Source organism: Argentina silus (genome assembly GCF_951799395.1).
Source record: "Argentina silus genome assembly, chromosome: 9".
Classification (NCBI taxonomy): Eukaryota; Metazoa; Chordata; class Actinopteri; order Argentiniformes; family Argentinidae; genus Argentina; species Argentina silus.
Window position 1 is genome coordinate 19,128,092 of NC_139663.1, and position 24,030 is coordinate 19,152,121.

General features: G+C 42.1%; 1 protein-coding gene across 1 annotated transcript; it reads left to right on the forward strand.

Annotated features, from left to right (window-relative positions):
• Nucleotides 1-408: 408 nt before the first annotated feature.
• sez6l2 (seizure related 6 homolog (mouse)-like 2) lies at nt 409-22,413 on the forward strand (the record flags this gene model as incomplete). Its single annotated transcript, XM_083677124.1, has 18 exons — nt 409-466; nt 705-827; nt 5,028-5,240; nt 6,740-6,873; nt 9,359-9,551; nt 9,711-9,896; nt 10,671-10,854; nt 14,698-14,861; nt 15,087-15,281; nt 16,262-16,400; nt 17,383-17,579; nt 18,208-18,402; nt 18,881-19,075; nt 19,179-19,370; nt 19,549-19,587; nt 20,141-20,258; nt 20,717-20,828; nt 22,286-22,413. The coding sequence occupies 18 exons, from the start codon at nt 409-411 to the stop codon at nt 22,313-22,315; spliced, it is 2,667 nt and encodes an 888-aa protein (XP_083533250.1). The 3' UTR covers nt 22,316-22,413.
• Nucleotides 22,414-24,030: the final 1,617 nt, after the last annotated feature.

The window sequence follows — 24,030 nt, forward strand, 5'->3', positions numbered from 1 at the left end:
CTCTTTTTACCTTTTGTTAGTAGTCTTTGGTGATAGGACATTGCTAGAAGGACAATTACAGCCCCAACAATGATGATACTTCACTATGCTAATAAAGATTACAATGTATAGTACAGTTGTTGGTCATATATCTGCTGAGAAAACAGTGGCTTGAGTTGTGGATGGAGGCTTTGCCAATAGAGGAGAAATTGGGTTTGCAGCATAATCATCCATGTCTGCTGTTTTTCTGCATTATTATGTTGCAAAGCCAATTTCCAAAATAACGTTTTTTAACAAATGAACTCACTGTTCAGTGTTGCTAAAATCTGGGGTCAATCATGGTGCTAACATATATATTCTGAGTCATCCCTACATCTTCTTTGCTTTCTTATCCCCCTGTCTTTAGGCTGTTCCCTCTGATTCCAAATCATGGTGCCCACACTTTTTGCTGTGATGATATCGATCACCATCCTCCACCTAACTACAGGTAATGTGTGTGTGTGTGTGTGTGTGTGTGTGTGTGTGTGTGAGAGAGAGAGATAGAGAGAGAGAGAGAGAGAGAGGCTAATGATTACACACACAAATACATTTGTACACACTCAATGAAGCGAGAGAAAGAAACAAAGCAGGTCACAGAGGAGATATCTGAAGATAACTGATAGATTCTTCTTCTTTGTGTAAATGTGTTTGCTTAGCCTAGTTTAAATTCCTCTACTTCCTCTCAGGTGTGAGCTCTGTGACCCCTGACCCTGAGGCCCCTCCCAACCCTGGCTCCCACCCACAGGGCGAGCTGATCCATGCAGCCCTCATGAGTAAGGAGTACCTAGGACACACCCCTATGGACACAGGTAGTTCTGGAGTTATTACACCATGGCATGTTTGTTGGGGGGAGTCTATGGGTCTATTTGAACCTGTGTATGTAACCGAGTTGAGACTTGCTCCTCGAGTTCAAATACCCCCACCCGTGCCATCAAATTGCTATCTTTTCGGTGGCGTAACTGGTTTCCATTGAGTACCTCGAACAGCAGTCATGTGTGTTGGCAATTCAGAGGTTGCAGGTTTGAGACTTGTGTGAGCAACTCAGAGTGCGAGAACTGTTTGCAGCAGCTTGACGTCGCTAACATGTGCTTTGTTGAGGTATGCATGTGTAGGGTTCTGTGTCTTCAATTTTTGACAATTATTTAGACAGTAGGGTAAAAATGTATGGCTTAATCCAGCTTGACTAAGGACCATATAAACTACAAGGCTGAACTATGACTTAGGTTGCTAAGGTGCATATGGTGAATCTCAGTGCTTGGGAGTAGTTCCACTACATGTACCGCTACTATTTAGTGTATCTACATTTTGCTTTAGCTTGGTGATAGTTAAACTAAATTCAAATCTTAGTAGTGTTTTCAATAGTTAACTACCTTTTTGCCATGTAGCAGTGTTGTGAGCTACTGTAACTACTCACTACATCTTCCCCCCCCAAAACAAAAAAAGAAATAGGAATTTTCTATCTATTATTCCAGCCCTTGAACTTCAAAATTGAACTTCAAACTATTTATTCCCTCACTGCTTTCTGTCTCCCCACTTTGCTCCATGTCAGCTGTTTTCTTTCTCAGTGATTTCAGAGCGTTTCGGTTGTTCAGTTTCTGACATACGGACTAATCATCTTTCTGTTACTGACTGTTGTGTGTTGGATGAACTAGTTTCGATTTTTTATTTTTTTTTATTAGGGTTAGGGTTAACGTTTAGTTTTCTTTTTCAAAGTAGCTTTATATTGACAAACTATATTTCCCTCAAGGGTAGCTTTAGTGTAGTTTACATTCTTCCCTTGTTAAATAATTAAATACATTTTCAAAGATGCTTCCTTCCACTGGTGAATCGCCACGGCGAATTTGGTCAGAACAGATACAAGGATGTCTTCAGAACTGTAATAGTGGAAAGTGGATGTGAAATGAATTGTGTGATTCGTGGTTCTATAAGAGATAGAAAATATAACATAGGATTACTATACAAGCCAGGTAAATATCACTATACAGGTGTTAGATCTTGCTGTTTTGAAGAAAGAGTCTGGACCACGTATATCAGGGAGAGAAGTCTTGATATTTATTTCGTACGACAGGAACAAGTACAGTCGACATGTATGTACATTCTCACTAGCTCTGTAGCTAGGCTTCTCTAAATCAGTTTTTAGGGGCTGTCCCGTATATCGCAAGAATGTACACACCCAGGGGTTACATCCGACTCATGTCGTTATATCTGTATATAAGGCAATGACAGATGTCCATACGTTAAAGACTTGGATGTGCACACACGTCTCAGCCTTGTTATCTGACTGTCCGTTGACCCTGGGGTGCAGCTTTATCGGCTGGTAGTCACTTCCCCATGCTGGTAGTCACTTCCCCATGCTGGTAGTAACTTTCCCATGAAACAGAACAAAATGTACAATAAACAACCTCCTCAGCACTTTTCCACCCTACTAAGCCTTCCCTGAACGTGTTTATCTCTGCGTTGTGTTCTTTTAATACAAATATAACATGATATCATAATATCACCCATAATCTATCACAGGGTAAGCTAATACGATAATAGTACCAGTGCTAAATAGTTGTAGACTGTACAGCATGTAAACATACCACCATAACATCTGCACACTGATTGGGTAAATAAGTAATTACAATGACTGGCAAATAGAGACATAACATAACATAACATAACATGGACCCATAGCACTCTATAACCTTTCTCTCTTTTAATGTAGCAACCAGCGCATGTACTCTACATGTGAAAAGGTGCGCTTGAGGCTTGAAAGTGCGTCACATAATCTCCTAGTATTGCTGACATGGCTACTAGCTAACACCATGGTAAAGCATGTGTGTGTAGTAGTGTGCGACCACATAAAGTTAATTTGTATGTAGCATCAAATATGGACAGATACAGTAAGGACTAAGGAATAGCCTTATACAAATAAGTGCCAAATGCTAGAGAAAGGGAAGGAAATTATTTATTTGTGTTATTTATTTATTTATTTATTTAGTGGAAAAGCAGGTACCGTACAAGTGGGTATGTTGGGAAGTTCTAGGAGGTGGCGAGATCCCAGGAGGAGAAGCCCAGGTGTATAAACTAAAGAGATGAGTCTTTAGTCTACAGTGGAAGATATGCAGTGACTCTGACATTGGTGGGAAGCTCATTCCACCATTGGGGCGCTAGGACAGAGAAGAGCCTTGACCGAGCTGAGCAACCACTAGGTCCTCGTAAAGATGCTGGTGCCAAGCGGCCAGCGGAGGTAGAAGAACGGACTGATCGTGCTGGGGATTGGGAGGGGCTGTCCCTTTACTGCCCTGTTGGCGAGCGCCAGGGTCTTGAATCTGATGCGAGCTGCTACTGCATACCAGTGAAGGGTGCAGAGGAGGGGTGTGACACAGGGAGGAGAAATTGGGGAGATTGAACACCAGAAGGGCTGCAGCATTCTAGATGAGCTGCATAGGTCTGATAGCAGGAGGCGGGGAGTCCGGCCAGAAGAGAGTTGCAGTAGTCTAGACGGAAGATGACATGTTGTGCTGCATCTCTTGTGAGAAATGGCCATATGGGGGGAGAGAGTTGAGTGCTTTGTGAGCAAAGCAATGGTAAGAAAAAACTATGTGAGAGCCAAGAGATTTGTTATACAGAGAGAACGATAAGGAGGGAGCTAAAGATGTCCTATACATACAGATAGATATATAATAGATATAAAGTATTTAGACGGTGAAATATTTGTTCTTCTTTTGGCTCTATACTCCAAAGTTTGGATTTGAAATCAAACAATGATGTAAAAAAAAACTATTGGGGCTGATCTGCTTGATTCAGGCCTATTGCAGCTGATTGTGGAGTCGTTGACACATTTTTCAATCTGACTGTTATCTCAGGTGCTATCCCCAATGTTTGGAAGGCAGCCCATGTGCTCCCTCTCCATAAAGGTGGTGATCTCTCCGACCTAGATAACTACCGCCCAATATCCAAGCTATCTTGCCTTTCCAAAGTATTAGAGTCCCTGGTCAACTCCCAGCTAAGAACCTTTTTATCTTCTCACTCTATTCTAAATGTGCACCAATCAGGCTTTAGACCTGATCACAGAACAGTCCCAGTGGCTACATTTGTCTGAAATTATGTGTTAAATTGCCTAGATAAAAAAACAAAACATTGTGCTGCCTTATTTATAGATCTCTCCAAGGCATTCAGTATGGTCGACCATTACTTATAGGCCAGTACTTTTTAGTCTAAAGAATATTGATAACTTGCTTTTATTTATACGCGTAAAAGTAGGACTAAATGTGAATCACTCACACAAATTCTTTGAATTATTGAGCAGTAGGTCAGACGATATCGCTGGGGTACAGTGGCAATGAACTAGCCTTCTCCAAAGATTTTATTTGAGGTTTTTCACCGCGGCAATACAACCCCATCGTGGGGGCATCGTTGAGCAAAACTCTTTTTGTTGTCTTCTTGTTGTGAAACAGTAGCTCTGTTATGCCTAGTACTAGGGCGGAGGACTCAATCGCACGACTCGGGACAAAAGCTTAATCCAAAAGAATAATCCTTTATTTCAGAAAAGAGTTTGGTGCACAGGTAGACAATAGTAGGAAGGTGGATATTCCAGGAAGGGGTAGACAAAGCAGGGTTTGGGACACGGGTAGGCAGATCTAAAATCAAGCAGATATTCCAAAAGGGGTAGGCAAAAGGCAAAGTTAGAAATACCATCTGAGATCAAAAACCAGGAATACACTACACTAGGAAAGATTGCTAGAACGTTTGACACAAGGTACACAGACGAACTGGCAACGAGACAGGGGAATACACAGACTAAATACACAGGTAATGATGGTAAGGAACAGGTGAAATCAATACTGGACTACTGTACGAGCTGGCTTGATAACTACAGGCCCTGTACTCTAACCTCATATTAATTGTTTGATTTCAAATCCAAACTTTTGGAGTGAAATGAAGAAACAATTATTCACTGTCCAAATACTTACACAGGGTACTGTATGTGTGTGTGTGCTTTTAACCCTCTGACTTACTGGCAGGCACGACCACCAACCCTACTCAGGCCGTCCCCCTTGGGCAGACTGAGCCTGCAGCCACTGGGATGTCACCAGGGGTGCTTACCACGGCCTTGACCGCATCGCCTGCAGCCAGCCAATCACGAGCAGGGATCACTGTGACATCCCCACCAACAGAGGAGGAAACCACTACCACTTTGATCACTACGACAACCATAACCACAGTACACATGCCAGGTAAAGGCATACTTAGTTTCTCTACCTAAAATTGGGATAATGTTACGATTAAGTAAGCAATACAGAACACTGATTTAAGATCTGTATGCATACCTTGCATTTTCTCTTATCTCTTCTTGTCATTAATGTTAAATGTACACGTGAAACATTATCAGTTTGTTCAAAACATTGAAAAGCAAGAGCTTTTTACAATGCATCATAACTTCTGTGCAATGCTCATACCAAGGGGCAGATTGATCAAAGGCCGCAGTTATGGCATAAAAAAAGGGCATGCACAACGATTAAACCAGTTGTACTGTATCCTATTACAGAGTTTTTCAGGTTTTGATTAAATGACATATCATGTATGTGATATGGCAAAAGAATGTGCAAGTCGTCACATTTTAATATATGCCGTTTAGCAGACGGTTTTATCCAGAGCGACTTACATTGCAGTGAGTGCATATGCTTTTCAGTATATATGGTCCCTGTGGGAATTTTAAGCTCTAAATTGGTGATTTGTCATCTGTTTTATTCATCATGTGATGTGCTGCATATGGGTGCAAGAACATTTAATTCCAGGGTTGTGGAAAACAGCTCATGTGTAATTTAATGACCAATTTGAAAAGATTTAAAAAGATATCTCCTATGTTTGGCAAAATCGAGCTAATTAGATAGTAGATCAGCTCATGAATCACAGGAAGATGAACAGGGACGAGAGGAAGGGATGAACTGGTGTTTTTCAAAAATGATCTACATTATCTACTCTCATACTGTTTGTTGTAGTCATCACACATTCTCTCTACCTAAGCTCTCATATGGGCAGCAAGGAGAATCAGGGGAAATGTTTTAGCTGTATTTTGACCTGAATAAACGCAAGCCAACTTTCATAATGTAACCTATGGATTACAGAATAAATGTAGTATTTTTAGGAAAATTGGGAACTAACTAAGGAGACTAATTTCCCCCTTACCTTCCCCCACCCCATATCGTACTGTAGATTGCTGGTGAAATCGCAGTGACATAATTATAGCGCCCCTTACCCTCTATCCAGGTATATAGATCATTGCAGTGAGATCATTGCAATTATCCAGATGCAAAGTGAAGGATGGGGAAAATCTAAGGGGACACTTGTCCGACTAGCAAATTGATATAAAATTTCCCATTTGATAAAAATGTGATTCAGGTTAGTGTTAGGGGTTAAGGTTACGGTCAGTTTTTGGTAACCTAATTGGGCTATCAATGGGATGGGTTAGGTCCATTTGAGCCTCTTGAAATGGAGGGCAGAATATTAAAAAAACGTAGATATCATGAAAATTCTAATTTTCTCTCTCTCTGAGCCTGTCTATGTCTCTCTCTCTCTCTCTCTCTCTCTCCCACACACACACACACACACACACACACACACACACACACACACACACACACACACACACACACACACACACACACCTCTCTCTCCACCTCCCCTCTCTCATTCACTTCTTATTTATTGTCTTTTTTCTTCTTCTTCTCTCCAGTGCAGTGCAATGCCAGTCTCTCAGGGATGGAGGGAATCTTGGAGTCCCCAGACCCTCTGTCCTCATCCCCCTTTTCCCCTCTGGAGTGCACCTACAGCATTAATGTGTATCCGGGTTACGGTGTGGAGATACAGGTAAGGCACATCATCACCGCCATGTTCGTCACTAGTGAATAATGATAATAATTACGGTGTCCATTTTAGGACATCCTCAGTTCTCAGCCGATCAACCAGCTATACTCCCTCAGTTGTGAGACCAAACTGCCATACTCCCTTAAACAAAAAAGGCTCTACTCTCTATGGCTGTAGGTGAAACGGCTCTACCCCTTATGGCCATAGACAAAAAGACTTTACTCGATACAAAATAATATTCAGCCAGATTAAACCATTTTCATCACGCCGCCCAGCTTAATTTGCTTGCGCACAATCCCGTCATGCACTGCTCGTGTTCCACAGAGAATGAATGCAGGCGATACACAGTTAGGTCCATATATATTTGGATTATTTTTGTTATTAGCTGTTTACCAAAACATATTCAAGTTACAGTTATATATGAATATGGGCTTAAAGTGCAGACTATCAGCTTTAATTTGAGGGTATTCACATCCAAATTGAAGGAAGGGTTTAGGAATTACAGCTCTTTTATATGTAGCCCCCTCTTTTTCAAGGGACCAAAAGTAATTGGACAATTGACTCAAAAGCTGTTTCATGGACATGAGATAGTGGCAATATTAGGAGTGGTCAAATCAACAGTTTGGTACATTCGGAGAATGAAAGAACACACTGGTGAGCTCGGCAACACAAAAAGGCCTGGACGTCCATCAACAGTGGTGGATGACCGCAGGATCCTTCACATGGTAAAGAAAAACCCCTTCACAACATCCAGCCAAGTGAAGAACACTCTCCAGGAGGCATGTAGGCATCTCATTATCCAAGTTTACCATAAAGAGAGACCTGGAGATGGCGCCAAAGGCTACGAGCACCGCTCCGACTGCCAATAGGCATAAGACAAGGTCCCCTCAACGGTACAGCAAAACCACGACACCACCCAGGGAGATGACCCCACCGGGAGGCCTAATCCTAGAGTCAGAGTCTGAATCCGAGACTGCCTACTATCGACCGAAACCTATACTCAAGAGGCGTAGCAGCGTGGCTACTCGGGCGACTCAAACCTCTGAGGGTGATGGAGAGCTCACCGTTATCAAGAAGAAGGTGAGAATCATTGTTCCAGAGAGACCCAAAGGAGGCCGAGGGGCGCACACCAAGAGAATGACCTCACCGCCACCACCATTGAAGGACACGTCATACCTGGAGGATGATTGTGTTATCTGCTGTGAGCCATCAGAGCCACCAAAGGAGGCCTCAATCGACACCACTCCACACCAGGAATGTGACTGTGTCGTCTGCTGTCGGCTACCAAAGATGCTTCAACAGAGGGTAGGGCGGATAAGACAGAGGAAGAGAGAGCGGTGAGTGAGAGGGTATGCAGGTTACGACGAGAGGATACAGTGTGGGTAGAGACTGACTGGGAGGGGGAGGATTTGAGAGACAGGGAGAAGGATACAAAATGATGATCAGAAACTGGAAGAAGGGTAACAGTAAGGTGAGGATCTGGTGATTGGCTCAATCCCAAATGTATTAGTCCTGGTCCAAGGTGAGCAGGGGTTAAATGCCTTGCAGGATAGTGTCAGGCCCTCCCACTGGAGATTGACAGCAATTCATAGCAATTGGCTTGAAAACAGCTGGCTTCCAATAGAAACTAGGTTCCTGAGCTTAAGGCAGGATAGCCACAGCAAAATACACAAGCTTCCAACAGCACACTGACATTACATTCCCATGTCGGTTTCCACAGACATTTGAGGCCCCATTCGGCAATGCTCTATTTGTGATTTCATGCATAACGACAACTGTTTGGTTACTACTATTAATGAGTTAGCTTTAGCCAAAAGTTTGTTTGTATCATCCTTCTACTGCTTTTCTTGTCTACTTCCATCTTAACCACACTTTGATTTAATAGCAGTTCTATTCAGCTACTGAGTATTTTAGTGCCAATGGCAAGCATGGAAGTGTCCATGCATAAGGGGGCTTCATCAGTGAACTCATCCTTTCACTTGGACCAAGACATTGGAAATTTAAATAAGGAAGAAGTCAAGCTGCCAAATGGGCAAATGTTTATCTGCGATAACGGATCGGACAGATTCAAGCCAATATTTTACACCTCTGAGAGAGATGGCTGATCACTAAATTGAGGGAGAACAACAAACACCCAAGCGCTAGAAAACTCTACCTGCTCGATACCCAAGTGGTCACAAGTCACCCAGTGAGGATCTAGACAATGGAAGCGGTCAATGCTCTCTGTGACCTCACCAGTTCCAAAAAATTCAGCAACCTTTTACTCTTGCATACCTGGCTGGAATCATTGCATACCTGGCTGGAATCATACTGCTCTTTGAACATTTTTAATATGTATGTATTTTTTTTAGATGTAGATATTGTAATATCGGCATATATAGGCAGTTATTTGTTTCAGGTTACATAGTGGGTACACGGGATGACTCATTATCTGAAAATGATTAATTGATTAACAGTATACGTCATCCACCGTTTCCTCTCTCCCCAGGTAAGGAAGGTTAACCTGTCAAAGGAGGAGTCTCTGATCATCCTAGGGTTGGGAGGGGTGGGACCAGAGCTCTTAGCCAATGAGACCCTGATGAGTGAAGGTCAGGTGATTCGCAGCTCAACCAATCAGGTGCAGATTCACTACCGCAGTCTCCGGCAGACCAATCATGGGGCATTCAGCCTCCACTATCAAGGTAATCAACATCAATTAGCCCTGTGATTAAACCACGAAAGGGATGTAGTGTGATTGGTCAAATTTCATCCTGCCATGTCTTGTGTAATTAATCTCTTGCTCTATCCTCCATCTTTCTTTGTCTCTGTGTCTCTCTTCATATCTCTCCCACACATAACAGCTTTCCTCCTCTCCTGCTCATTCCCTCTCTCTCCTGAGGGAGGGGGTGTAACAGTGACAGACATCCATCCAGGAGGTCAGGCCCACTTCCACTGTGACCCAGGTTTCCAGGTCAGGGGTCATGAGGTGGCCACCTGCCTCAACACTACGCGACCCCACTGGAGCTCTCCTGAGCCTCAGTGTGTTGGTCAGTAATGCTTTTCTCTCTCTCTCTCTCTCTCTCCCTCTCTCTCTCTCTCTCTCTCTCTCTCTCTCCCTGCATTCACTAATTCATTGGGCATTACTGTGTGTTGTGTCTTGTATCTTTAGGTTACCACATCACATTTTACATTGAGAGTTATGACAAAACTCTGAGAGGCAATGGGAGCCAATCAACCTCAGTTTGCTCAATGATCATCATTTACATTAGCAACTTGTAACGTTTGCCCAATCTGTGATTAGTGCATGAACGTAAACTATTAGACTTGAGTGTTTGCTCCCATAGGTGAATATATTCTCCTAAAGAACTGGTCCAGTGCCATTAGTGTGTCATTGGGCAGAGGAATTGGGGTAGATAAAGTTGTTGAGATAAACACTTCTGGCCCATCTTTGGTCCTCATGTTGACAGACACCAAGAGCAAACTGCAAAAGCAAATCCAAAGCTTAGAATCAATACTACACATTGACAGCTCTCTTATGCCTGCACAAATGATGTAACACACCTGACTTACTAGAAACACCTGTCAAGCCAATTGTCCCATTACTTTTGGGTACCCTAAAATAGGGGGATGATGCATAAAAAGTGTTGTAATTTCTGAATTTTGAAACCAATATTTACACAAATACCATCAAATAAATAAATAAATAACTTGTACAGCCAAAAAAGTGTAATGGTGACCTGAAAAAAGGTGTCTAGGATGTGTATGTACACGGGATGACTCATTATTCACTTGATTGTTGAATCTTTGTCTTTCTCTCTCAGCTGTGTCATGTGGAGGGTGGATCCGAAATGCAACCGTGGGCCGAATACTCTCGCCACCTCCACCCTCTACGAGTAACCACAGCAACAGTAACAATCTCAGCTGCCATTGGTTACTGGAGGCCAAGGAGGGACATAGGCTCCACCTCCACTTTGAAAGGGTTGCGCTGGATGAGGACGACGACAAGTAAGCCAAGATGAGTTGACGCTTCACTCACAAATCCATGTTTCTCAGACATTGTCAGACCCTCATTGTGGTAGCATGAGCCCATGACAGGCACCGTCTATTGTCTAGATCTACAGTAGGCCTATTGTATCCTAGGCTTATATTATTCTCCCATCCAAATATTATTCTATAAATACTAGTGGACGGAAGGATAGAAGTTGCTCAACTCATTCCCAGGTAACCTGGGCCTCGTTTCCCAGGTAACCTGGGCCTCGTTTCCCAGGTAACCTGGGCCTCGTTTCCCAGGTAACCTGGGCCTCGTTTCCCAAATGTTATGTTCATCATAAGAGCCCACATTAGTGCATCATAAGAGCCCACGTTAGTGCATCATAAGAGCCCACGTTAGTGCATCATAAGAGCCCACGTTAGTGCATCATAAGAGTTGTTATGTTGTGGCCTGTTTCCCAAAACCCTTGTTACTAACATTGCACTTGAAACCACTCGTACAGCCTCGGAACACTCATACAGCAGCAACGTCCATCGTAAGGTGGGTTTTTGCCCTACTGAATCACTTTACACCCACAACATGTCCGTCAGACGTAGAATTCATAGTTTTATTCTCCTCTGTCGCTCATCCAGGCAACTGCACATGTGTTTCCAAACAAGCATATCAATTGCTGATCAAGAAGCTGTTTTGAAACTTGTAAATGTGATTATGTCATGAGGATATTTTGTTTCATAGGCTTAATTATATTTCAATAATGAATGTATGGATCATTTGCAAATTGAGATAATTTAGGCCTATAGATTTCATAACATGATGGCGTCACTGTGATCTCGGGCGCATCAAAATGAACCAATTAATATTATAGAAGCTTACGGTTTCACATGAATTGAGAAAGACGGCGTTTGCCGCTGTTGTGTTGAGATGCACTGCCATAGGTGGAAATAATATCTCCAAGAGCTAGTGTCAGTATTGCGTATAAATCCTCATGTGAAAATAAGAATTGGAACAGAGAAAGCTGATCTGAGGACAGTGTTTCAAGCCCAAAGATGATTCATATTTGATGCATGCCCCTCTGCTCTCATGATGCTCTTTAGATGCACTTAACAAATGTTTTCTCTACAAGGTGTTCTGACCCTGCCCCAGCCCAGCCTATAAATGCTACTGCAATGCGCGCCCATTTCATTCTTTTCACTCTTCACTGGCTTATCCGCAAGCCCATCAGCAGTGTTCCGATAGAACCAAGCCACCTAGCCTAACTGTTCCACTGTTCCAGTTTGGTTCGCCAACAAGAGATTGAATTAGTCACTAGCCTAGCTAGTTTCTCTCATGCCCATAGGGTGCCACACAAGTTTTGTTGCTAGCTGGTGGGTGAGCTTCCATTGTGTAGACCACCATCTAAGTGCGAAAGAGTCTAGTTTGCTCTCTCGTGTTTTCCACACCTACATACCCAAGGCGCCGCAGCCACCTCTGACGGCAGCAGCACAGGGACTGGCCCAGACTGCCAGCTTTGCCTCTCGTTCCACTGGGACCTCCCCTGTTCCATCATGGGGGTCTCAGAGGAAGGAGCGACATGCCTAGAGCCAAGGGGGCCCGGGGAGCTGTTCAGCTCCTCCCTCCTAGACACTGTCCCCCAGAAGCAGGACATCCTGTCACACAAGCACACTGTTTGTTCCAGACTTACGCATTTCCTCCCACTCTTATTTCTCCCACTCTGAACAGAGTTAGGTCGCACAGTCTATCTTTTCTCCTGATTACCCCACATCAGCCAGTTCTGTGTTAGTTTTAAAATCATTAACATTAATCACCTTACCTTGTCTTGTAACCCAACCATAGTTCTCATTCCATTCCAAGCAAGCTTTTTTTAATCTCTGACCTCAATCCTAGATTCCATTTTAGCTGTCTCATTGCCCTCATGAAAAGCAATATTCTTCTTGCACAGTAAACCCCTTTGTGACTTGGTTCGGATAAATCATAGCACTTTTGCTCGAGAGCACTGTATCCACACAGAAGGAAATATAATTGCACACCACATCAGCTAGTTCATCTATGTTGTCACTGGATTCTTGAAACAATTTGAGTCCAATTTGTGCAGTCAAAACAGCCTATTAGTACTAGTATGTGAGTCCTGTCATTTGACAAATCCTTCACTTGCCACTTTTGCGTTGGCTCCCTCCTCAGCACTCTCCTGTAGACACAGTAGGTGTTATGATCAGATGGGCAGAGTGTGGGTCTGTGGATTTGTGCGTCCCCCTGACAGAGATCCAATATCTGATTGTGATGTGTTGGGCAGATGACACATTGCTAGAAGTGTTTTCTTTAACTTGCAATTTCTTTAACTTGCGATGATTCAAACAAACATCTTTTCAGTTTGTGCGTAAAGGCTCTCCAAACATAGTTTTTCTAAGTAGGGTAGAGTAAGTCACTGTTTAAAATATGCATGTTGTCATCGCAGTGATGGGCTACCTCAATGCAGCAGCTATGGCAGATACCAGTTGTGAAGACGTGCGAAGTGCTGCCGAAAGCCACCACCAGGTGGAGGCAAGAGCTGTGAAGGAGGTTTGAAAAGATCCATCCTTCTGTGGTAGAAATTACTGACAGTGCTGACATTTGTGTTCCTTCCTTGTAACTAAATAATCACAACAATAAACATGAGAGAGAAAAGCGTTTGTGATTGGAGAGCCTTGTTTAATCAGGCTGCAAGATAGATTAACTCCTTGCACTAATGCCAGAATATGTCCTAAAATAATTAATAATAACTAATTAGCAGATCAGGTCATGAATTACAGGGAAATGAAAAGTGGACATTGTTTAAATGTGAAGTTATCTTAACGGGGACCAACTTGTGTTTTTCAGATATCCTTATCTACTCTCATACTGTTTGTTGTAGTCATCACACATTTTCTCATATGCGCAGCACGCAACAGCACGAAAAAGTGGGGGACAATTTGACGTGAATAAGCCTGAGCTTTGATAATGCAACCTATGGATTACAGAATAAAGTTACGAATTTTCAAGCAAGATAGGTTAAAGGATTTGGGGTTTCAGTGGGATTTTGACTGGATAGAGGCTCGACAGAGGAGATCAGTTTTTCTCTCCCATGCCTCTACTTGGCTGTGACAGAGATGCCTATAGTGCATTGTGCATAGTGAGAATTGAATTCCCCTTTCACCTCCCCTTTTCACCTCCCCCCACCCGCTTAAGGTTTTCACCACCAGCCCATTTGGGTGGGGTAAAGCAGGGGGAAATCCTGGATGTGGATTTTTTTATAGCCTACCACCCTGTTGTGGATAACTGCTCATGTTCAGTTTGTCAACATGTTCCTAAATAATTCGTAAAGGCTGTATTGGATGATTCAAAACTGAAACAATTTCAAGCTCAATGACAATTAATCTCTGATGTTTGGAATGTCGCACATGACCATATTTACAAAGCAAATGTCCACATTTGTGCCTCTATTCAAATGTATTTGATAGCCTACATGTTATTATGTGATTTATAAAAATGAACATCAATTCATCGCTTTCAAATAATACTGTCCTTGGGCTGCTGATGAATCAAATGAATATGGGCGAAGAGGCAACAAATACTGTGGCTCTGAGGGCCTTGTTTTCTGTCTTTATCTCCTCTATGAGTTTGTTGTTGTATTCTACCATGACTCATTCAGTTTTTTTTTTAATGTTTTATTTGATGGCTAGTTCACCATTTTCAATATCCATAGGACATTTTGTGGAGCTCAAAACAACTCCGCTACCATATCTGCGACGTTGTCTACACGTAACAGCTTTTGAATGATTTAAACCTTGGTTCATCCTCCCTCCCACCCACATTCACACCCTATCCTTCTCTCTTTCCGTCAGGTTGATCGTTCGCAGCGGGAACAACTCTATGGCTCCTCTGCTCTTTGACTCGGATCTGGATGACGTTCCGGAACGTGGAATTGTGAGTGAAGGGGCGACACTTTACCTGGAGCTCACGGCCGACTCCTCCTCCATCCCGCTGCTTCTGGCTCTGCGCTACGAGGGTGAGCTGATAGACACACTCCGAAATGCTCCCCTCATCAACACACAAATCATTTTTTCCAATCTCTCCGTCTCTCGTCTCCCAGACACTTTAATTCATTCACTCTTTATTTCCTTCTCTCTCTCTCTCTCTCTCTCTCTCTCTCTCTCTCTCCCAAATTAATCTGTCTCTCTCCTCCTTTCTCCCTCTTTTCCCCTTTCTCTCTCACTCTATCTCACTTCCCCAGCTTTTGATGGGGAACATTGTTATGAACCCTACTTGCCGCATGGGAATTTCAGCAGCAGTGACATCACCTTCCCACTTGGGACCACAGTAACCTTCTCCTGCTCTCCAGGCTTCGTCATGGAGCAGGGGTCAGGGGTCATTGAGTGTGTTGACCCCAGCGACCCTCACTGGAATGAGAGCGAGCCTGTGTGCAAAGGTAGGGGCCAGGTTGGGGTCAACTCCATTTCGATTCACTGGAATTGAAAATCTATTGAAAATACGATGCACTTTTTTTGATGAATGAATATGAATCCTTAGCCTACCTAAAGCGTGACTCGAAGTCTGTCGTACTCTGTACATGACTTCAGTCTCGGGAGGCCCTTTGATTTTGTTGTCGGCACGATATGTGGATAATGAAGAGACTGTGACTTATGCTGGTGTGTGTATCCCCTGTGTCGTTTATCTTGTATCTTTTTTAATTAAAAGAACCATGAGGTAAGTTTGTTTTAGGAACCACCCCATCACTTTTTTGCTCCAACGAAAGGAGCAAGGTACAAGATGCCTCGCCCTAACGCAAATACAAAACATGTGAGAACCAATCAATGCGCTCACTCAGAAGCCGGCTTGAATATGGACCGCCAACACGAGAGTTAATTAGTTTGAGAAAATGCTTCATTGGTCGAGCTTCAGCTAGGCTAGTTCCTAGTCCCCCACCCAATGATGAAAGATAGATATAATCAGTTATAGATAACAATGAATAGTCCAATGAACAATGAATAATATATTCAAAAGAAAGATAGTTATTTGAGCTGTAGTATAAGAAGGTGGGTTATTTGGGCAGACGATGTGTCAACACAAGTAGTAGCAGATTGAACAGGATACATAATACAGAACACATGAATATCAAAAAAGTCTCTGTCCTACATATTTGACTAGCTTCAGTGTGTTAACCATTTGAAAGTTTAGTTTTACGGCGAAAGAATATTGAGGTTTGAGGTTTTAGCAGCACACTGACCTGTCTCTATTGCATGTTGTTTCCACATCTCCTCTCTGACTCATCTGAGCAGGGTGAAAGATGCATACCAAACAAGGAAATGGAATCTCAATTCATCCCCTTTTCCCTCTCCTCACCCCACCATCTCTACATCATTCCCTCTTCTCTCCCTGTCCTGCGTACCTCCTGCATACCTCGCCAAGCTCTGTGTGGGGGAGAGTTGACTGACCCCTCAGGCACTGTCCTGTCTCCTGATTGGCCCCAGAGCTACTCCAAGGGGCAGGACTGTGTGTGGCAGATCCACGGTAACGAGGAGAAGCGCATTGAGCTGGACGTGCAGATGTGAGTGTAGGCCATTAGCCAACAAGCATGTGTAGTAGTGCTGTAATTTTTTTTAAAAACATGATAACTCATCCCTGTTGGAGTGTGCAGTGCCCTGCATAAGTCATGGGAAAGTGAAGGATTCTTGTTTTTGGCTCTACTCTCCAAAAGTTTGGATTTAATATTAAACAATTGCTATGAAGTCAACAATCCTTTGCATGCAATAACTGCCTGAGGTCATTACCTTCTCTGGTGATGCTCTGCCAGTATGATGCTGTATGATGAAGCTGCTGTATGATTTTAAATCCAATTGAACGTGCATTTCATTTCCTGATGATAAGATTTAAGGCAAAAAGACCTCAAAATAAACAACAACTGAAGATGGCTGCAGTACAGGCCTGGCAGAGCATCATCAGAGAATATACTCAGCATCTGGTGGGGTCAATGGGTCGCAGATTTCAGGCAGCCATTGCATGCAAAGGATTGTTGACCAAATACTAAACATAGGTACTTTATTTGCATATTATACTATTTCTTTCAATCCTTTTGGAGTTCTGAAATACTTTTTATATGGTCAACCCAATCTGAAAAAAACCCATTGAATTAAAGCTGAGAATCTTGAACCTTGACCCCATTGTAATTGTTTGATTTGAAATCCAAACTGTTAAAGCCAAACCGTTTGAGCTAAAAGAAGACAAAATGCTTTCTAATACTTATGGAGGGCGCTGTATAGCATACTCATTCGGGCCGCAAGCTATAGTTGGATTTCATGTTAGTAAACAAACGCAGACTCGGGGTGGAAGTGACTGATAACATTGAAGTATATGGGAAAACAAAGAACCTCAGATACTAATAAACAAATATAGTCTATGATAAAAGTATATTTTCTGAGGAATTGCTAATTCAACTGTTTGCTTGTTGTTCTTTGTTAAACATTTGCTGCAGAACCCCATAGATTAGTAAGATTCCTCCTCTTTCTCTTCTTTCTCTCTCCCTCTCAAAGCTTGAATATCCGCCACAATGATGTCCTTACCATATTTGATGGGCACGACCTCATGTCCCATGTGATTGGCCAGTACCTGGGGTCGCGAGAGCGCTTCCAGGTCGTGTCGGGGGGTTCAGAGGTCACTATTCAGTTCCAGAGTGACTCTGATGATTCTACCTTCATCCTGAGCCAGGGATTCCTCATTCACTACCGTGGTACGAATGCATATAGACAGGAATGGGTAGGATTTCTTTTTGTGTGTGACCAAATGTTATTTTTTTGTTAAATAGTAAAAAAAAGAAGGTACAATACAAACATTGAATAAGAGGACAAGATATTACTTAATTACTAACTGTCAGAACGGTGGAAGGCAGGCGAAATCCTATCATAGCAGAATTAAGTGGCAATAGGCCCAATTTTGTTCCAGTTATGTGGCTGGAAGTGCTTGAGTTCGGCACTTCTTGGCTGAGGTTCAACAGCTCCTCCAGCCTTCAACCCCATTCTCTTGTATTTGATTGTTTCTACGACCTGTCAGGAATTTAATTTTGAACAGCACATCCAGATTTTGACTTCACTATAGCCATTGAACACACTGACCTTGTCAGACTCAATGAATTTGGAATTGTGCTGACCCCATGAGTTTGGCATCGAGACTACGTTAATGGTTTGGGTAATATCGCAAAGGTAAGCACTAATGTTAGGTTGTCAGCCATCCAAGGGCCCCACTTAGCATTTACCATTATTACGGCATATGTCCAAGAGAAAATTCAATAATCATTCCATTTAACCATCATTCCTGATTAAGCTTACATCCAATATTATTATATATTATGTTTCATTCAGAGGTGGAGCCCAATGATACTTGTCCTGCCCTGCTGCAAATCGAATTTGGCTGGATTAGCTCCTCCCACACCTCCCCAGTGAGAGGCAGTGTATTGACCTATCAGTGCCAGCCGGGGTACGACATCAGTGGCTCTGATATCATCACTTGCCAATGGGACCTCTCCTGGAGCAACAGTCCACCCACCTGCATCAAAGGTATGGCCGACAGGGGTTCTCATAGGACATAGTAACATAACATCAGCCAACACATAAAGGAACGACTTTATAGTGAGAATCCAAGCCAAGCCACGTATACATTCCAAAAGTCCCAACCAATATTAGGGTTTACAAAAATCACTGCTATCATTTTCTCACCACGATGGACAAAGGTCCAAATTCAGTCAAACATGCATACCACTATGACCAAATGCTGTTAAAAACAAGTAGTAAGACAAGGAGACCTCAAAAGTGTTTAGACTACAGAGCTTTATATGGACTTCAGAACTAGCATAAAGTATTAATTCTCTGCCTGCTATGCAGTAATTTCATACATATGAATTACATTGAAGAGAAATGAATGATGGCAACCAGTACAGTGCTATGGTTTTATGTACTCTCTAATTGAGAAAAAAAGAAATCCCCTGACAAGTGTTGTGCAATCACTAAAAACATAACATGACCTTACCCACCCCAGTCCAGCAGTGTCCTGATCCAGGAGAGGTGGTGAATGGAGCACGTTCGGTGCGCCCAGAGTCTGGTTTTGCTGTTGGAACAGTGGTGCGCTTCTCCTGTAACCAGGGTTACCAGCTGGAAGGCCCCGGGCAGATCTCCTGCCATGGACGGGACACTGGCACCCCAAAATGGAGCGACCGCAGCCCCAAATGTGTCTGTGAGTCATTGACTGTGCGAGAGTGTGAAGTCGTGTATCTTGCAACATAGTCAACTGTAATCCTAGACTAACACATGCTCTATCTCTCTTTACACCCAAACAGTGAAGTATGACCCATGTCCAAACCCAGGCGTGCCGGACAATGGTTACCAGACCTTGTACAAGCATAGCTACCAGGCTGGAGAGACACTGCGTTTCTTCTGCTATGAGGGTTATGAACTCATTGGGGAGGTCATTATCAATTGTGTTCCAGGCCACCCCTCTCAATGGAACAGCCCGCCGCCCTTCTGCAAAGGTGACAATTGGTGTTAGTGGTGTTGGACTGCTGCAAATATGGATGCGGTTCCAGGAGGATTAAATTGTGCATTTGAACTGAAATGTTTTTAAGATACTTTACAAATACTGTAGATAAATTAAGCATTCATCATGAATGATGATTTTAGGAAAATAACCTGCACTTCTGTATCTTACAGTGGCATATGAGGAGCTGTTAGATGACCATAAATTAGAAGGTGATTTTTCTTTTTCTTCATCTTACTCTCTTTTTGCTATAAATACATTGTGTTTTTTAGCTCCCTTTCCTTCAAGAGACTCTGTAAGCTGGGGTGGTGAAAATGTAAGCTGGGGTGGTGTTGTTTGCAGGCCCAGTGAATCCCATTAGTCGCTAACAATTCTTAGTGTAAACAAATTATGTATAGCTTAAAATCACAATTTAAAAAAAGTAATGCTGTCCTTAGGGAATGTAATGTCCTTGAGCACAACAAATTGAGTGCTATTTGTATGTTAAAGTTTACATTTCATTGATGACCTTGCGTACAGAAATCACTGATAGCTGCTTTAAGAGAGCTACCTAAGGAAGATACTTATGTCTATGATATATCTGTAAAAGAAAAGACAGGAAACTCATTTTCCTGAATAATATTATATTGATAGTAAACAATATTATTACAAAGAATATTTGTGGGTTATGTAAGTTAAGAAATAAGTTATATGCTACGTGTGGTACTTGTTGGAAATAATAGTGATGACACTGCTTGAACTTACTCTTTTGGGTTATGTCTCTAGTCTCTCAGTCGTTTGAGCCCTCCCATCAGATGCTAAGTGAGAACATTGCTTTGGCGATTATCCTGCCAATCATCCTGGTCATCCTTCTGATTGGAGGAATCTACATGTATTACACAAAGTAAGTGCTGTGCCTGGACCCGTGAACATTCAGAGCCGAATCCGAACACCCACTCTAGCTGCGACCCAACTGGACCTCAGTGACAAAAAATGATGTCACCTTGAAAATGTGCTGACGAGCTGGTGCATTACAGACATTGGTGCTGTCATTGGCCACTAGCCTTCACTGCCGCCTGTCTTAAACTGTAAAGCTGACTGTAGCACATGCTTAGTTGAGTTATTGGTAGACTGACAACTGCAGGCTACATGCAACACTGTTGTGGTCGGAGCCATGGTCGGGTACAGTTGGGTCCACTCATGTTTTGCAATTCACCCAATTGAAATAGTCTTTCTACTTACTTAAGTTACAGAAGTTAACTTTATGTGCAATATTCTTACAGAACTCACAGAAGTCAACTGTATGTATTCTTTGTTATTTGCCTTTAACAGCCATTCTTCCTTCTCTCTCTTTCTTCTCAGTGTATGTAGACTGCAGTGGAAGCCTCTTTTCTGGAAATCTCTCTCTCACACCCACTCATACAGCCCAATTACGGTTGAGTCTGACTTCAACAACCCTCTATATGAGGCAGGGGTGAGTATGAAGTGATCATTGTTATGAACCTTTATTTTGTCAGGGGAGCCCCAGTGAGACCAAGTCTCTGTTAAGTCATTGCCCTGTTTTTAAACCAAAGCAATATAAACAACGAACAGTAAAAATAGAAAATACAGTGTTTTCTTCTCTTGGCTCTATACTCCAAAGGTTTGGATTTGAAATCAAACAATTACTATGAGGTTATAGTTTCTCAACGTTTATGTGAGGGTCTATACATGTTGGTTTCACCCCATTTCTGGGCCCCAAAAGTAATGGGACAGATTAATATAATGAATTAGTTTCTGTGCACTTCAGAATACATTTTGCTGCTGCTGTCAGCCGTTTACATCATAAATTAAGACAAGTTAGCCAGTTCTTGTGGCAGCTATACATGCCCAAACCATATCACCCCCTCCACCATGTTTCACAGATGAGGTGGTATGCTGTAAATCTTCAGATCTTTTTTTCTCCAGACTTTTCTCTTGCAATCACTTTGGTACATGATAATATTAGTGTTATCTGTCCACAATAACTTTTTCCAGACCCCTTCAGACTTTTTAGGTAACCTGATAGTCCTTTTTGAGGATAACTAGTGGTTTGCACCTTTCAGTGAAGCCTCTGTAGTTCGTCTGGTGATATATAGTCTCTGACATATTCACGCCTACCTCCTGGAGAGTGTTCCTGATCTGTGAGCTGTTTTGTGGGTTTTCTTAATGATGGTGGGCATTCTTCATCCATGCACTGTATAAGTCTTCCTTGGCCTACAAGCCCCTGTGTATAAAAAGTGTTGCCATTTCTAAATGGTGAAACCAATATGTACACAAATACCATCAAATAAAAACTAAGCATCTCTAGTTCAACCTCATAGTAATTGTTTGATTTAAAATCTTTTTGAGTATAGAGCCAAAATGAAAATAAAAATGTTTCACTGTCATTACTTATGCAGAGCACTGCACATTGTCCATTAAAAAAACAAAACATCCACAGTCTTATCTGCATTCAAAACTAATTTAAGGTCTCGAAGCAAATTCTGTATAGTAATGAAGGCAAGCTGCAGGTTGTCAATAGCAAGGTTTCTAAAGCATGCACATGAGTATACAACAATATCATCAGCATAAAGATGTAGTTTATAGTTTATAAGCAATATCATTAATATGAATATTGAACAGTATCAGACCCAAAATCGAACCCTGTGGGACACCTCATGGAACTGCAATTGTACATCATCAGTGACTGGATTGTTAGTGAGGGCAAGAATGATCAAGGTGATATTTTACTCTATGCAAAACTGATAATTCAACTGATACCTAAAATGTCCAAACTGATTGGAGATGACAAGGACCCTACATGGATTCATACTCAAATCAAGTAGAAATTTAACTAGAGAAAGAGAATGTTTTGCTTGAACATTCCAAACTAATTATGATCCTGGTTTGTTATTCTTACCTGGTTCCTAGGACACACGGGAGTATGAGGTATCCATTTAAAGAGGACATATCGTGGAGATCAGAGAAAGATCTGGGGAAAAGAGGATCAACTTTCTTTTTCTTTAAAGGCTTCTCCCTCATTTCCTTCTACTCCTTCCCATTTCTTGCTCTTCCCTCCACTTTATTTCCTTATTTCTTTCTTTGTGAATTAGCATCTATGTTTACACAAGAAATGTTGTTCTATTTGTAAGTTTGTGTCTTTCCAAAATCCCTATCTCTCTTTCTGTCTGTTAGTGTTTGTAGATTTGCTTCTCCTTGCCTTTGTCTGGGCAGCTATGCCTGTCTCCCAGTGGTGTGTTGTTTTCCACAGCTCAACTTTCAGTCTAACATTAGGACCGGTGCCTTACAAAGGGTATGAGGTGGATGCTAAAGAAGACAGAGAGAAGGAGAGACATGGAGAGGGAGAGAAAGTTAGAGAATTTAAATGTTTGAAGAAATAAAATCTTATAGAGAAAAAAAGAAAATGGTAGTCACAAGTCAAGAGACACACTATCTCTCACATACTCTCTCTCTTACACACAAATACAAACTCGGAGAGATGACACAACACAGGTTCTAAGACAGACAGACAGACAGACAGACAGACAGACAGGCACACACACACACGCACACACACACACACACACACACACACACACACATACACACACACACACACACACACACAGTGCCCTGCGTAAATAGTGGGAGAGTGAAGCATTTCTCCTTCTTTTGGCTCTATACTCCAAATGTTTGGATTTTAAATCAAACAATTACTGTTTAAATCTGAAGATTGACTTGGCCAGTCAAGAACTTTCTACTTTTTGGCCCTGAAAAACGTCCTAATTGCCATAGCAGTATGTTTTGGGCCATTGTCTTACTGTATGATTAATTTGGAGGCATTTGCTTGTACTTGAGCAGACAAGATATTTCTGTACACTTCAGAATACATTCTGCTGCTGCTGTCAGCAGTTATACCATCAATGAATACAAGTTAGCCAGTTCTTTGCAGGCTTTGTATGTACTTTTTAGCAAACTGTATCCTGACCATCCGTTTTGAGGATAACTAGTGGTTTACACCTTGCAGTGTAGCCTCTGATTCTGCTGTTGGTGGTCTGCGGATGGTAGTCTGACACATTCACGCCTACCTCCTACAGAGTGTTCCTGATCTCTGGGACAGTATTTTGTAGGTATTTTTCTTAATTATGGTGAGCATTCTTCGGTCATCGACTGTAGAAGTCTTCCTGAGCCTTTTGGTGCCCTGAAACAGGGGGGACTATGTATAACAAATGTTGTCATTTATAAATAGTGAAACAAATACATACACAAATACCCTCAAATAAAAGCTGAAAATCTCTACTTGAACCTCATTGTAATTGTTTGATTTGAAATCCAAACTTTTGGAGTATAGAGCCAAAAGAAGAAAAAATGCTCCATTGTCCCATTCCTTACGTAGCATACTGTATATATATATACACACAAACAAATTGAATGTAAATATTTGGTTGAATTTTCAGGCTTATGTATACAATAATTCAGTGCCAAAATATAACATTGCATTATGTAATGTATCTTCATGTTTCCACTCTTGTTGCCTCAGTAATTCATTCATTAAATGTAAAATGACAAAGCCAGCGTTTCATATTGTTCTTTGCCGTTTCGGATGTGTATTTCCACTTGATATTGAATGACATGGAGAAAGGGTGAGGACCTGAATGTCGTCACGCTTATAGCAC